This window comes from Abrus precatorius, unplaced genomic scaffold, assembly GCF_003935025.1.
Source record: "Abrus precatorius isolate BTA unplaced genomic scaffold, Abrus_2018 Scaffold2, whole genome shotgun sequence".
NCBI lineage: Eukaryota > Viridiplantae > Streptophyta > Magnoliopsida > Fabales > Fabaceae > Abrus > Abrus precatorius.
The window spans coordinates 9,911,762-9,928,747 of record NW_020874362.1 but is presented as its reverse complement, the minus strand read 5'-3'; the positions used below and the strand labels follow the sequence as shown (position 1 = coordinate 9,928,747).

Here is a 16,986-nt window from a genome sequence, read left to right as displayed (position 1 = left end):
AGTCAGAATTTGAAATTCTCTAATGTTGGTCTAAGTGTTAAGAAGAAGAGTGAGGGTTTTTCTATTAAACCTAAGCAGTATAGCAAAAGTCCTTCAAGTCATAACCCACAGCCTAATTACAAAAAGCCACCCAAGACAAAAGTGAAAAGCAAAATAGAGAATGGTGAGGGTGATTTTATTGCTGACTATAAAAATGGGAATTAAGAATTATCTAATCCCTCATCTAATAATCTTCATAAAGATAATCAAGAAAACAACTTACAGTTAATGAGGATCATGCAAAAAGCGTTGGAAAATAGTGCCTCTGGATGTAGGTCTATACAGAATTTAGTGGGAGTGTACATCAGTAAGGATTGGGTTCCCCAACTTGGAGAACCCCCTGATGATTCTTCTGATATGAATGTTAGCCTAAAAACTAGATTTGATAGTAGGATTCAGAATAATCATATTAGCCCCTTGCCTTTGGATTACATTTCTCTAAAGGACTAGCATCTTAGAGATGCAATTTAATCTGCCTTTTCTATTCTTATGAATTGTTTTTCCTGGAATTATGGAGGTGCTAGTAATAAATCTTTTGCTATTTTATTAATGACCTAATTAAAATTTATAATCTTGATTTTATTGCTTTATTTGAACCTAGAGTTAGTTTAGATCGAGTTGACAAGATTATTAAAAAAATTAACCGGAGTGGTTTAGTTAAAGTTGATGCAATAGATTTTTCTAGATGTATTTGGTGTTGCTAGAATACCAAAATGATTACAACCTTTGTGATTTCTAAAACTAAATTTGTAGTGAATCTTAAAATTAGTAGCAGTGATTAGCCTGACTAGATTTTATCTTTTATATATGCTAGCTTCTATCCTAAAGCCAGATATGATTATTAGAAAGAGCTAATAGACTTTAGTAAATTTGTCCAAAGCCCTTGGTGTCTAACTGGGGACTTTAAATCAGTCCTTTATGAGTGAAAAAAATGTGGTGATAGCTTTGTTAATCTCCAGCAGAAGAATAGTTTTGCTGACTGCCTAAATAATTGTGATCTTCATGACTTGGGGTACAAAGGTAACCCCTTCACTTGGTATAAAGGTAATATAAAAGAGAGGCTAGATAGAGTTATGACTAATGATGATTGGAGACTTTATTTTTTTAATAGTTTATTTATCCATATCCCTATTCCTAAATCGAATCATATTGGGCTCTGTCTCAAAGTAAGATCTAATTATAAACCAGCTAATTCTAAGAAGACCTTTAAGTTTCTTGCTCCCTGGTTATTCTATCTAGATTTTACCAATCAGGTTAAAAATTCCTAGGTCCCTTGCAGTCCCTAGATAGAAAATATACAAAGGTTCAGGATCAATATTTTTTATTGGAATAATCACACTTGTGGTAATATTTTTCACAGAAAAAATCGTCTTCTGAGTAGAATAAATGAAATTTTTTGTAAACTAGGATCTAAGAATAACCCCTTTTTATGTGAACTTATGAAATCCCTCTGGGTTGAATATCAACATATTCTTGATCTTGAAGAAACTTGTCGATTTCATCATTATAGGTCTACTTAGATTAATTTAGGTGATAGAAATACAAATTTTTTTCATAAAGCAGTTATTTTCAAAAGGAATAAAAATATTATTGAATCATTAAGAGATGATTTTAGTAACTGGGAGCATGATCCCTTAAAACTGAAATCCATAGTGCTTAATTATTTTAAAGATATTCACTTTGATCTTTCTCCTCTTTATTGTTCCCTTTCCACACTATTAGTTCTTTTCCTCCTTTAAGGGAGTGTGACAGAAATAACTTGTCTTCCTCCATCTCTTTGAATGAAGTTAAGATGTCTCTTTTCTCTATAGGTACTTTTAAATCCCCTGTGCCTGATGGGTTTCATGCTCTTTTCTATAAAAATCAATGGGAGTTTCTTGCTCCTTTTATTTTTAAACTTGTGCTAGTCATTTTTCAGAATTATTCCAAAATTGCTAAAATTAATGAAATCACTATTACCCTTATTCTTACGTTGGATAACCTTGAATACATCAATAACTTTAGGCTCATCTCTTTATGCAATGTTAGTTATAAAATTATAATCAAACTTGTTGCTAATAGGTTAAGAACTGTTCTTCCTCATATTGTTTATGCAAATCAAACTAGTTTTATTCCACGTAGGCAGGCCATTGACAATACCCTCATCTTATAGGAAGTAATTCATTCATTCTTTACCCTTAAACATAGGAACAATTACATGATTATTAAATTGGATATTGAGAAAGCTTATAATAAACTTCATTGGAGCTTTATTACCCAAGTTTTACAAGAAATTGACTTGCCCATTGATCTAATCAATCTAATTCAATACTGCATCTCTTCTCCTAGAATTGCTATTAATTGGAATAATAATTTGACTGAAGATTTTTCTCCTGTCAAGGGAATCTGCCAAGGAGACCCCCTTTCCCCTTATCTTTTTGTTCTTTGTATGGAAAAACTTGCTCCACTTATTAATGATAAGGTCTTGGATAAAAAAATGGCTCCCATTTTCATTTAATAATCAAGGTCCTAGAATTTCTCACATTTTCTTTGCAGATGACATTATTCTGGTCTCCAAAGCTGATTTAAATCAAGCTGTCCTCATTAAGGAAGTTTTATCTACTTTTGAGGATGCCTCTGGTCTGAGGGTTAACAATAATAAATCTTTTATCTTCTTCTCTAATAATATTGATCCTTCCATAAGAAATTTCATATTTGACTGCTTAGGCTTTAATCCCAGTACCTAAATAGGAAAATACCTTGAAATACCTATTGTATCTAAGAAACACACTAGGAACCACTTCTCCTTTCTGATTGATAAGGTTAAGAAAAAAATATCTTTATGAAAAATAATTTTTTTTTATCTTTCACTGGGCGAGTGACTCTTGCTCAATCTTGTTTATTAAGCATTCATTCCTATGTTATGCAGTCCCTTAGCATCCCTAAGTCTGTTTGTAATGAAATTAATAATATATGTAAGAAGTTTATTTAAGGCTCTTTAAATGGTATAAAATGTCACCTTTTAAGCTGGGATAAAATTTGCTCCCCTAAGAATGTTGGAAGGCTGGGTTTTAGGGATCTGAATACCCTTAATTTTATGATGAAATTGTGTTGGAGACTGATTAATCCCCCCTCAGATCTCTGAGTCCAAGTGCTCACAAAAAAAATACAGGTTTAACCTGAGAAGTGAGTGTCATCTTAGGAATAACTCTAGAGCTTCTCACCTATGGAAGGGTATGATATCTGTTTGGTCTCATTTTTCCAAAGGATTGGGCTAAACTATTAGGGATGATATGTCAACAAAATTATGGACTGATAATATGGTCACTTTAACAATCTTATCTAGCTTTGCCAATTCTCTAATCCTTGTATCTGAGTTGGACCTCCTTGTAGCCTTGTTTACTATTAATGGTAAGTGAGACTTAAATAAATTATCTTCTTTTCTCCCAAACTAGATCTGCTATTCTATTGATCAACTTAGGCCTCCTATCAGAACTAATACCCATGATTTTGTGTATTGGACCTTAACTAATAATGAAACTTTTTTTTATAAAGACTGCTTATTTATTGTTGAGTTGTGATAAGCTTAATGACAGTTCTAATCAACCTCTATTTCAGACAGTGTGGAAGTGGGTAGGCCCTCCAAAAATTACTTTTTTTTCTTTGGAAAATTGTTCATGGAAAGCTATTAACAAATAAGGAAAGATTTAAAAGAAAGATGATTGATTCTCCCTTATGTCATAGGTGTGGTTTTGATCAAGAAACTATAATGCATGTGTCGAGAGATTACTTGTCTGCTAAAATAGTTTGGAGTCATTTTATTTTTGTTGACCATTGGATAAAGTTTTTCAGTGTTGGGTTGTCTACTTGGTTATCTAATAATCTCTCTGCCTTTAGCCTCAACAGATTTCAGAATTGGAATTTGATTTTTGGCTATGTCACTTGGTCTCTCTGGTTGGAAAGAAATGAGTTTATTTTTAATAATCAGTCTGCTAAACCTAATAGTATTACTGGAAAGGCCATGTATGATGCTGAATATTGTTTTGTTTTTTGTAGGAAAATCTCTTCTTCTCTGCATGGAATGGTTAGATGGATTCTTCCTCCTGCTGATCACTTCAAGTTAAATGTTAATGGAACTGTTTCTAATGCTACGGGAGCTGCGGCTTGTGGTGGTCTGATTAGGAATGCTCAAGGTAAGTGCATAATTAGTTTTTATAGTAAAATCGAGCTCTGTTCCCCTGTAACTGCAGAGCTTTAGAGTTTACTCTGTGGTATTCAATTGGTGAATAAACTGAATTTGCCGTTTATTTAGATTGAATCTGATTCAAAGGAAGCCATCTCGCTTGTTTTAAAGCTTCAATCTGCCTCACATCCTTTATTTCATGTTATTTGTAAAATAAGAGATGCTTTGAAGTTGATCAGATTTGTAAGACTGTATTATTAAACTTGTTGTGTAGTTCTTTTTTGTTGGGCTTTTAGCTCCTTTGATTAGCAAAAAAAAAAAAGTGCGATAAATTTTCATTAAAAAAGTATTTATTATTTTGACTATATTAAAATTTAATAGTTGTTATATATATTTTTAATAAAATCATACTATTTATAAATGTACTTAACCTTAAAAATTTAGGTTAATAAAATAAAAAAATAAATATAAAATTAATTTTTTAAACTTTTACATGTTATATTTTGATTTTTATTTACTTATTTATTTTTTATATTAATAATGGAAACTGATCAAATTATAAAGATAAAAGGCTAATAGCATATTAAGTGAAAATAACGGGATCAATTGATATTAAAAAATTAATAGATGTAAAAATAATTTTGTCAAATAAATAATTAATAACTAAAATGAGTTTTATTAATTAATAATTAATGTAAATTGTATCTATGTACACATGTATAATAAGTTTAATGTTAATTGTCAAATTTTTAACACAACCCTACCCTTCCTTTTACTTAGAGGTCGAGATCGACTATAGGACTTTCTAAATATATCAATATAAATTTAATGTTTTTTAAAAATTTTAATTAGTATGCTAGGACACTTAGCAGTAACATTATATTTTAACCGTTTTCATCTTGTGGTAATTTTGTGACACCCAACATTATTCCTTCTAGCACGACCAGTGTAATTGAGGCATTTTCACACGGGCAGCTGTATAACTAGATTTTGAATTTCCAAATTTTATTATTTAAAAGAAAAATAGATACAAAGACACCAAATAAATTCGTTTCTTAAAACATTCTAATCTTCTGCTTTAGGTTTCTCGTTACCAACCTATCCTATCTATCGACAAATTCCAAACATTGATATGCAGCTTAAGTTGTAACAAGACAAAATGCATTTCAATTTCAAGTTATGTTACACAGTTCAATTTTCTCTTTAAGTCTCTTCAAACAGGACAACTTGTAAACTTTTTTGCACAAGTCTAATGCACCAAAGGGTGAACGCTCTCCTCATTGTGAACTTCTTGAAGCTCAGAACTAACTGAGAACTTCAACAATCTCTTTTCCTCCAAAAATTTAAGACAAGGTTGCATTACAAGGCCAATCACCACAGCAACAAGGCCTATCACCATGACTTTCAAGGAAGAGAATGCCAGCACCACACAAATCAAAAGTGCGGGAGGAATGCAAATAGCAATTGCACCAGCTATTCCCCCTGGTATCTTATAAGGCCTTGAAGCATTGGGGAGTTTGATCCTCAACAATATAAATGCAACAAACTCCAAAATCATTCCAAAACAGTACAAGAAATTTTCTGCAGCCACAATTTCCTGAAAGCTCAGCCATGAAAGTAAGACTACACCAGAGGCTGAAAAGAGTATTCCTATAAGAGGGGTACCATAACGAGATCTCTTGCCAAAAAACTCAGGTAGCATTCCTCTCTCAGCCATCCCTAGAAGCTGGAATGAGTCACTACTCATTTCAGCAACAAACATTCCCATGTTTGACATTGCAGCAGCAACCTGAAGCCACCATCTCAACCACACTCCTCCAACAATCTCAGCAATATCTGAGAAGTACCCATCAGTCCACAACTCTCTATTAAGGGGAACAGCACCAGTGCCAATTAGAAGAGGGAGGAAATAGCCTAGAACTACAAGTATCAAAGCATAAAATAAAGCCTTGGGAAGAGTTTTCTTTGGATTTTCAACTTCTCCAGCAAGAGTACTAATAGAGTCCCAATAATTAAGGTTCCAAAATAGAGTGTTCAAATACAGATTCCAATCAACATCATCTACATTTGTCACACACCATCTGGAAGGTTTCAAGTTTGGAATTGACAATAGTCCCATGACCACAAAAGGAAGGAGAGAGAAAACACCTAAAAGAACTGCAACAAATCCCACAATGGTTAAACCCCTATAGTTCAAACAAGTGAGAACCACAGTTAAACCACAAATTGAAACAGCCCTGGGAACTCCACAACCTAATGATGGGATTCCTGATTTCATATAATCAAGAAAAAGAACTGGGTACAAAGCATTATCAATCACCCCACTTAGCCATTTCATCCAACCTTGCTGAAATCCCCAGTAGGGACCCAAAGCAGAAGAAACCCAAACCACATAACCACTGTTTTCAGGAAACATGGTACCCATCTCTGCAGTGATCAAAGCCTCAGGAACACTCCAAATGAATGGGAAAACTAGGAACCCAATAAGGGCTAACAGAGGACCTGCTGCATGCACAGTGTCCTCAACACCAAAGGGTCCTCCAGAAACCTCATAAAAGATGAGAAATATCAAGGGAAGAACTGAAACTCTCCTTTTGTGGTTTTCCCTTGGAGAAGATAACTCATCATCAACAGGTTCATACTCAACACTACTGAAATTGAAACACCCCATTAAAGGGTTCCTTAACAGAAGAAATGTCAAATTAAAAAACTAAACACAATGCCAACGTATCAGAAACTCTGAATGTAATCAAATAACAATTCAGAAAAAATACTGGCTTTGACCAATTTAGCATAAAAATCTCCCCTTTTCATTCATAAAATCAGAAAATGAAGGGAAAAGTTGAATCACGGAGATGGGTTGTTTTCTAATTTCTACGCATAGCTGAGATGAGATATGAATTGAATTGTGAAAGAGAACAAACGGAGAGAGATAAGAACAAGAAAGGAGAGTGAAAGAAGAAAAGAGGAAAGACGTGGATATATCCTTAGACGGTGGAATAGATTAGAAGCACGTAGTGTTGATAGTGGAATGAATCCAACGTTGAGGTAAAGCTATGAAGTGCACGTAGAAGCCCAGGGCACAGAAACAAACAAAGGATGCATTGCATTTGAAAAATAATGGTAACACACACAGAAAAATTAAAACCTCGTTTTTATAGCTTATTTTATTTCTTGAAATATAAAAAAGAATCACTTTTTTCTATGAATATTTATTTTTACAGTTCATCTTAGTTCTTGGACTTAAATACCGTGTCTAACACACACAGACAAGTGTATAAACTAAATTAATTAAGAATGATATTGTTTCACTATTTATACAATTGTATTTAACTATGTAGATGCTATTTCCTTTTTACCGTCATTTTTATTTATGTTTCTAATTAGTTTTTCTTTTTATGTTATTTGTGTTATTTTTAGTTGTATTATGCATTTTAAATGACTATTAATAGTAATAAAAGTTTTCTAATGAATTTATCTTCGAACTCATCATCATTAAAATATAGGAAATAATTATTAAAAAATTATTTAGTAATACTCGTAAGAACATATAAATATCATATTTTGTGTTAAAGAATTAAACATCATTAATTTTAAATATTAAGTTAGATTAAAATATATGGATAGCTTAATGCTCCTTACCACATAATAGTTATTTGACTCGAACTATCAACAATACATAAGTTAACTTTACCAAAAAAATTTTTTTTAGAGTTTTCATAGTACAAAATCTATATCCCTCTATACAAATATCTTTAAGAAGCATGATTATTGTGGTTGCAATATTATCACCACCTCCATTCCAATAAATAAATCATTATTATTATGGTCATTAGATAGTTACGAATTTCACAAACTTGTATAAAATCCATACAACTAGATGTAGCTAATGAACATTAGACTTGGACACTTGGTTGAACATTGAAAACAATGACTTAGAATGATATTGATACATGGCCTAAACGTACAAATGAATGATCTCTATATCATATTAAGGTTTTCTTACTCAAAGAAAAAGAAAAAAATTATGAATAATAATTTTTTGACCACGTTAACTAATGTTGCTAACTTAACTTTTACACTTTTATTTAACGTAACATGTTAATATTTTATCATTATATATTGATGATATTTGAGTCTAAAAACTAAAATATCTAATATAAATGAAAGTTAAAGATTAATGTAATATTTTAAAATTTTAAAAACTAATTTGTTTTACACATACTATTTCAGATACTAAAATAAGAGTTTAATTTATAAAGAAAATACCCATGAAATATAGTGAAAAATTTATACACCAAATTCACATTCCTTCCTATCTTTTTTTCTTTTATATATTTTTTTTTACTGCAACTGTACTTTTTTGTTCATAGTCTTTGTGTTTTTTTTTTAATTTTTCTTTTTTTAAAATAAAAAACAAGATTACAAGAATTATAATGAAAATTTATGTAATATTTTTATTATGATATGTGACATTATTTCCTTTTTGTAATATATACACGCATATATATAATTTAATAATTAAAAAATAAAATTTATATTTTCATAAATAATTATATATAATAATAAAATTATTTTAAAAATTATTTAACTTAACTCTATGACTAGGATGAATCAAAATATTAAAATTTAATAAAATTAATTTATTTAAAAATAATATTTTTATTGTATAGTGTTAAAATATTTTTTTTAAGATTAAAATTAAATTTTAAAATTTAAAATTAGAAAATTAAGATAAATTTTACAAATATAAAAATAAATATTCATAAAAATATATAAATTTATATAAAATAAAAAAAAGTTAAAAAAAACTTTAATATCTAAAATTTAGAACAAAATTAATAAAAATATACAAAAAATAAAAATATTGTATAAAAAATATTATAAATAACACGTCACACAATTTTAATTCTAGAATATATACATAACAAACGATAAAAGAATATAACTTCATTAATTCTTTACTTCCCAAATAATACTAAATAGATATTAATTATATGTGATTATATTTTTTAATCTTGATAAATGACTATTAATAATGCAAAAATGTTTTATAAATATTAGAAGATTAATGTGTTTATCCAAGCAGACAATGTTATTAAATGTCACACTGCGATTTATGTTGGCAAAAGTAAATAATACTTTTTTAATAGGCGCTCTTGGCATATATGAAATTTATGTTATATATTGTTTATATATGTATGAGATATTTCTTATGTATAACTTCATATATAATTAATTCATTACATTGAAAATGAAAAATGGAAAATAATATTAAACATTTTAAAATTAAATAATGATAGTCAAATGATAACTTTACAACTTTTCATGTATATTTACTGTGAAAAAACAAAATGATTAAAATATATTACGATGGTAACGGAGCAGTGGAGTGATATTATTTAATTAAAATATTTTTAAAATAAATAAATAATGGTATATTGCACGATTAGTTTTAAATATAATAATTTTCATGAATTAAAATAATAAATATTTTTATTATTAATAATAAAAATTTATTATACTAAAATTTACAAATCAAATATATAATTTTTAAAATTTAAATATAAATTGATATTAAATTTATTTTTTATCTTTATTAATATGACAATCAAAATTCAAACTAAAAATAATAAATTTAAATTAATATTTATTAAGACTGTAATACTATTTCAATGTACTTTATCTTAAAAAGTTGTATCTTTAATTTAGATGTAGTGTATCAAAATTTAAAATAAATAATAAGAAAAAAAATAAAATAAACTAAAATTAGTAAAAAAATTAAATGTTCATTTAAAAGAAACCACGTAACATAATAAGAATGTTAAGGGTTCTTAAAAACAATTTTATTCAAGAATGGTTACTCAAATTTAATAAATAGAAGTAGAATAAAATAAAAATATATTTAAAATATTCTAAATTATGAAGAATTGTGTAATTTATTTAAATAAATAAATGTACATGCAATTCATTTTAAGACAGGTTTGAAGTATTTAACAAAATGAATTTTGAAAAGTATATATACAAGTAATGAGATTTAAAGTAAAAAGATTTCAAAATAACTGCAATACTTTTTCTTTTGTAAATAAAAGATAAGGAACTTATTAAAATAATATTTTCACAATTGAGGCTATGATGAGTGATAAGTGAAAAAATTGACTGCTTAGATATAGAAGAAGAGAAAATCAGAAGAAAAGGAAGCTATCAAGATTCTTAGAATTTTTTAAAAAAAAATTATTTTATTATATTTAAGTTTAGAAGGCTAATTAGCATCCATTTATTGAGATTTAAGGCCTAGGTTATTCCTTATTATTTCTTGTTCAGAGTTTGGACAATTGTTTTTAATTATTGTTGGAGAAAAGTCAAGCAGTAAACATGAGACTTTTGAAAATTAAAAAAAAATTATTTCATAAATATGTAAAAATCTTAAGAATATAATCTCAAAAGTCCAGACTTTGGACATCTTCACTCCCTAGAAGAAATAATTTTTTAAGTATTAAATCTTTAATTATTGGATATGTGATTGCAAATAGTAAAGTGTTGTGAAGTATTTCCATTATCATTGTTAGCTACTCCGATCTCTTCTACTAGTTTTGTGTTGTGTATAACCACTGTGAACTTATTGCTTACTCCACTATCTTCTCGTTAAAAAGCACTTTGTTGTGCCATTTAACCAAATTGAGGTCACAAGATCCAACCGAGAATTATTATTGAAGACCGAGAAAGTGATGCTAGGGTGGGAGTGAGACAACCTATATACGTGTAATAATGACTTTTCAATTCAAAAATCTAAGCAGGACTAGTTAATGATGGTAAAGTTTAAGATTTCACCTCAGCGTAACATATGTTTTTTCAATTAGACTATGTAATAGAATTAACCAAAAAGACTAACATGAGAAAAAAAATAAAGTTTTGAAGACTAAAATGAATAAAAAAAGAAGTTAGAGAACGAAAACAAAATCTTTTGTAAGTAAAAATATAAACTATTATAATTAAGTTGATATTTTTTCGTCAATATCATTACTAATTTTTTTATTACAATAAATTCATAACTTTTAATTTTAATAAATAAATATATTAATAAAATAATTTCTAAAGATCAATTTTACTTGATAGTAATAAAATTTACAAGTGATAAATCATTTTGATGTAAAAATGATAAATTTAAATTCATTATTATAGAACTGATAACTTCCATCAACAATGACATTCACATTTAACTCAATAACATTGTTATCATTTTGTTGTTGACATCCACTTATCATGTAATCAATATCTTCATTATCACATATATTCAAAATTGTATATCAACTAATATTTTTATAAAAAAAAATTGTAAAAATTTATAAATAACTTGATTATGACCAATATTAAGTTGCAAATAATTTTTTTAAAAAGCTTCAAACTTATTCCTTATTTTATCCGAATCATTTTTTTTATTTTTTTCAAAACTCACTCATTCATTTTTTTTCAGAAATTCTACCATTCCAATATATAATAATAATAATTTCATTCATCTTTTATTTTTATAAATAAAATTAATTAATATTTTATTTATTTTTCTAAAATTAAAATCTAAAAAAGTAACGATCATTCACTAATTAATTATATTATTTATTTCAAAATAAATCAATAATAACCAATTTTATATTTTTGAAGTAAATTAACAACAAATCATAAAACAAATTAAATAAAACTAATATGATATGCCTCTCAAATTTTCTTCTTCAAATAAAATGAAATGAAAGGTCCATATGATTATAGAGCATAATATTTTGGACCTAAACATGTATCAACGTGAAAATGTCAAAATGATATAAGGTATACAACTTTCGTTATATTATTAGTATATTATGCTATACTCGTGTCACATATAAACTCCATAAATTGTGTCATAACGAAACTTACTAGAAAGTGCCACGTGTCATCTTTAGAAAATTTTCTTTTGTTCACGATAAAACTTCTTTTTAATTTTATTAAACCTGTAGTAAAATTGTTGACAACATCTTGCTTATGTTGTGCTTTTGGTGATAAAATTTAATTTTAAAAAAATTAAAATTAAAGACTTTTGCCAGTTCTATTAACATAACAAAATATGTAACACGTGGCCAAATTTACCATTTTAAAAAAGTATTATAATAAATAAATTATTTTTAAATTTACATTATTTTAAAAAAGCCACGTAGCGCTACCCTCTTTATAATTCTGTGTTTTTTTTGTTTTTCAACGCAATTCTTTTTAAACACGAACTTTGGTCCAGCCTGTTAAGCAATAAACGGGCTGGGTTGGCCCATTTGAAAAGCCCATATTAAAAGCTCTTATAAAATCCTAACATTAACCCTACCTCACTACGCCCAGCGTCTCTCGTCGGCTGCAACTACAAGCTCCTTCGGCGTGCGAAGTAAAGAAGGACCGGTAACTCTCTCACCCTCTTTTTTCTCAATTTTTATCACTTTCTCCTCTTTCAGTTTCATTTTTTTTTTTTTATCAATTCGTGGACTTTCAATTTGTAGCAATTTTTTTTCGTTGCACAAGTATCTTTTCATTTTGAGGTTCAGTAATCACCGTTTTGTGACTATTGTGTTTCTTTTGGTTTTGGTTTTGGAAAATGCTCGTAATTGTGTGTACATATAAAAATTTATTAGCTGCGCCCTTTGTTTGTAAATTTTTCTGCTTTTGCTTTTCAAGACGATGTGTAATTTAAAATATCATTTCCTTCTTTTTATTTAATTTGTTTTTTGTGTCAAACAATTATAATGTAGTTGTATTTGTATAAACTACATTAATTCAATCATTCTAACAAAGTTGAGTAGTGAATGGTGCTGTAGCTATGGAGCATATTTTAAGTAACACCACGTGAAGATACAGACTTTGTTTCTTTGGGTTAAGCGCTTGAATTGAAGCGCTACATAACATAATTAAGAAACTAATTGATTTATGTCTTTGCAGAATTATTCCCTCGTTAGTAAGATGAGAAATGTGAAACTTCTTTGTAGTATTCGATTGATCCAATGTATTACCTGACTTGTTCGTTTTATAATTTATACCTTGGTAAATATTGTATACAGTGATGATTGTGATTCTATAGAGAAACATGATAATGGTCTGTGGTTGATATATTCATTTTGGTTTTAACAAGCACTAAACAAATGGATCCTATATTTTGGTATCACTCTAGCATGGTTTGTTTTTGAATATCAAATGTGGATCAATTTAGTTAAAGGGGCATTGTACATTATTTGAGATTCGTAAGTAAATTGTCTCGTTTATATGGTCTTTTGCTGATCATTTTATTTACCTTGTCTTTTTATTGCTGTTGTTGTCTTCTGTAGGTAAGCCATGGTTAAGCATAATAATGTGATCCCCAATGGGCACTTCCGGAAGCATTGGCAAAACTATGTCAAGACTTGGTTCAATCAACCAGCACGGAAGACAAGAAGACGGTTGGGTAATTTTAAACTAATTTCTTGCTCTCTTTTTTTAAAACTTTGTTGCAATGATTAATCAATCACTTTGAATTAATACATGTTATTCTAGGAAAAATAAATCATCTTAGTGTTAAAATTGATTGATGCATTGTTTATTTTTATATATTGACTTGCGGGTTACGCTTTTTTCAGCCCGGCAGAAGAAGGCTGTTAAGATTTTTCCCAGGCCTACAGCTGGTCCCCTTAGACCAATTGTTCATGGTCAAACTCTGAAATATAACATGAAAGTCAGAGCTGGAAGAGGATTTTCTCTTGAAGAACTGAAGGTAAAAACACTTATTCTGCCTGAACTCTCAAAAACACCTGTTATGAGTTATGATTTACAATTGATCCTTGATTGGTAGGGTGGTTTTGATGTTATCAAAATACCTATGGGTTTGACAGTTATAGCTGGTTGTCCTTGTCATGCCAAGGCTGCTGCATGAATTCTGAAGATAACAAAGAGGGAGTCCCATGCAATTTTAATTTTTACTTCCTTGCTATGGAAGAGCCCTAAATTCTACACCACTGAACACATTAATTTCTGCTTATTTTGCATGATAGTTTTGTTTCTGGGAAAATTTTGAATTCCTTACATATGTTTTCATTTAATTTTATATGATTCATATGGCAACTGCCCAGAAGAAAAGTAAATCTAGTAGTTACCGGAAAATTCTGTGTAAGATTCCTGACAGATCATATCTTTTATACATCCTAGGCTGCTGGTATTCCCAAGAAGCTTGCCCCAACTATTGGCATTGCTGTTGATCATCGCCGCAAGAATCGATCTTTGGAGAGTCTGCAAGCTAATGTGCAGAGGCTGAAAACATACAAGGCCAAGTTGGTTGTGTTCCCCAGGCGGGCACACAAGGTCAAGGTAATGCTAAATTTCTTCAATTATTAATTTGATGATTATGACAGCTTTTTATGTTTTATGAACATCATTTTGCTGGAAGGAGGAGACAATACCAGGTTTGAGATTTTTGTGCCTCAATTTTTTTTCAGGCTGGTGATTCTAGCCCTGAAGAACTAGTAAATGCCACCCAAGTTCAGGGTCCATTCTTGCCCATTGTGAGGGAGAAACCAGCTGTTGATCTTGTTAAGGTTACAGATGAAATGAAGGCATTTAAAGCTTATTATAAGCTTCGTCTTGAACGTACAAACCAACGCCATTATGGTGCCAGACTAAAGAAGGCTGCTGAAGCGGAAAAGGAAGACAAGAAATGATATCCTTGAGAAGCCAGTTTGTAATCCATATAGTTTCGGCAAATTTTGTTCGAGATACCTTTTAGCTTTATGAAGATCATGAGTTTTAAAACTTTCACTCACAAAGTTTTTGTTGAACTCAAGTCTGTTAATCGAATTAGTACTCTGGTTTGTTTAAATTAATTGTTTGATTTCGCCCTCATTCAACTTGCCATTTTTTATCTATATTGCTGTTAACTTGCATCACCAACTAAATTGTGAGACTCTAGTTAACGGCATGAGTCAGGGTGTGGCGGATGCTGAGTTTTCAAAGATTTGAGCCCACTCCGATTTTCATAACGTTTTCTGTAGCTGCATTTGATTTTGTTTTTCCTGGATATCTTATAGTGTCGTTATGCTGTTTTGGCCATTGACTTTATACTGTCTTAGTTTGATCAATATTCTAGTCAATTTTTGTAATATACGCTTTTCATATGGAAACTATTTCTTTTTGAAAAACTGTAGAAATAGTAAATATTCTAGTGGGATGCCGGAGAGCATAGTCCAATCCTAATTTGTTGCGGTAAATGTGCAGTAGTGGCTAGTATATTTTTTAATTATACAGTTTGTCCTAGTTTTGATTTGATGCAATATCTGTTGTAGTTAGAATTTGTTACGCAAATGCGCAACCCCGAACTGGGCTGCCGAAATTGTTTTAAACCAAATGGTCTAGTGTAAGATTGGTTTTTAATATATTATTCTGTAAATTATTTTTATGTACGAATATAGCGTGCGAATAAGAATTGTAGACTTTGTTTATCTAAAACCATTAAATTTTTTTGTAGAATTAAATTAGGAGAATTTTTAACTATTATGGGAAAGAAACACCTAATTTGAGGAGTTGGAATCTTATTTAAAGAATATTCCAAATTTTTATTGAAGTTTTGTATAAATTTTATTAGTTAGAAAACTAAAAATAGAATTACAACTCAAATTTAGGTTAATTTGACAAATTGGATTTTATAACTCAATCTAAATGGTTAGGAAAATTGTTAGACTAATTTTTATTAGCTGATAACTATAAGAATCCTAGACTAACATTTTATTGGAGAGTCAATTTTAACCAACCCAAGAAGATATTGATTTGACCCAACACAATTGGTTAGTGGAAATTCAAACACTTTAATCATGATTTTTATTGGTTATAATTGTGAGTGTAAAAATATTTTATTTTAAGAACATGCATAGGCCACGTCCACAGGACCTTTAAATGCTTAAAAAACAACAAAAATTAGAGGAAAAACTAAGAGGTCATCTAAAAACTCCACAGATACTTATCGCTCAAACTACCATCAATTAGCATCCGGTCTCATACTTGTTTACAACCAAACTCAAATTTAGACTAAATCAATTGTGAGGATCAAACCAAAGAGAAAGAATTGAATATAGAAGAAGTGGTGAAGAAAAAAAGAAGGAAGGCAAAGCAAGAACATCAACAAAAAGTTCTAAGGTGGAGAAGATTCTTTCGGTGAAAATTTATTACAATTAGATTTGTCTTCAATCTATAAGTTCTTAGATCCTAATTATAACAATGATATTGATTCAATAAACTTGAGAAGTCTCAAACCTAAAAGGATTATGTTATGAAAGTGTATGCTCTTATTTTGAGAATTGTTTGTTGTTTATGGTTGACCGGTGCATGTATGAGTTTCTCTGTGCATAAAACCTTTTCATTGGTTGAAAATATGTTTGAAGCACTATGATAAATGGTACATGGGCATGAAATAGGGTGGTCCATGGAGGTTTTGTTGTACACTTTCAAACTTTAAGTAAGAATTATTAAAATGTCGAGCTATTTCTTAAAAATATATCTAGTATTTTAATTTTTTTTTTTTTATGATAAACTGTTAAGATAAAAAAATTAGAAATAAAAGATTCTAAGGTTATCTATGAAGTATGTCCAAGGGAGGAAGAAAATGAAGCTTCATAATTGTTTTTGGAATTTAAAGTAAATTATAATTAATAGATTTAAGTTTGGACAAATGAGAACTTATAATAGATATTTTGTTGAAGTAATCAGAACTTTGAATTTGGACTTTTGAATTTTTAAAATCTCGGCCTCTTAGCCGACCT

General features: G+C 29.2%; 2 protein-coding genes across 4 annotated transcripts; one reads left to right on the top strand and one right to left on the bottom strand.

Moving 5' to 3' along the window:
• Positions 1–5,450: 5,450 nt before the first annotated feature.
• On the bottom strand, positions 5,451–6,872 carry LOC113859429 (probable polyamine transporter At1g31830). The gene has a single exon (XM_027492207.1). The coding sequence runs from the start codon at positions 6,870–6,872 to the stop codon at positions 5,451–5,453; it is 1,422 nt and encodes a 473-aa protein (XP_027348008.1).
• A 5,669-nt stretch (positions 6,873–12,541) lies between these two features.
• Positions 12,542–15,286, top strand: LOC113858028 (60S ribosomal protein L13-1-like). 3 transcript variants are annotated; one of them, XM_027490432.1, is made up of 5 exons: positions 12,542–12,602; positions 13,534–13,649; positions 13,822–13,955; positions 14,387–14,545; positions 14,674–15,054. In XM_027490432.1, the coding sequence occupies exons 2-5, from the start codon at positions 13,541–13,543 to the stop codon at positions 14,893–14,895; spliced, it is 624 nt and encodes a 207-aa protein (XP_027346233.1). In that variant the 5' UTR covers positions 12,542–12,602; positions 13,534–13,540; the 3' UTR covers positions 14,896–15,054. The 3 variants fall into 3 exon arrangements, with proteins under 3 accessions (XP_027346233.1, XP_027346234.1, XP_027346232.1); XM_027490433.1 differs by having other exon boundaries at positions 12,552–12,616; positions 14,674–15,286; XM_027490431.1 differs by having other exon boundaries at positions 12,555–12,614; positions 13,528–13,649.
• The last annotated feature ends 1,700 nt before the right edge of the window (positions 15,287–16,986 follow it).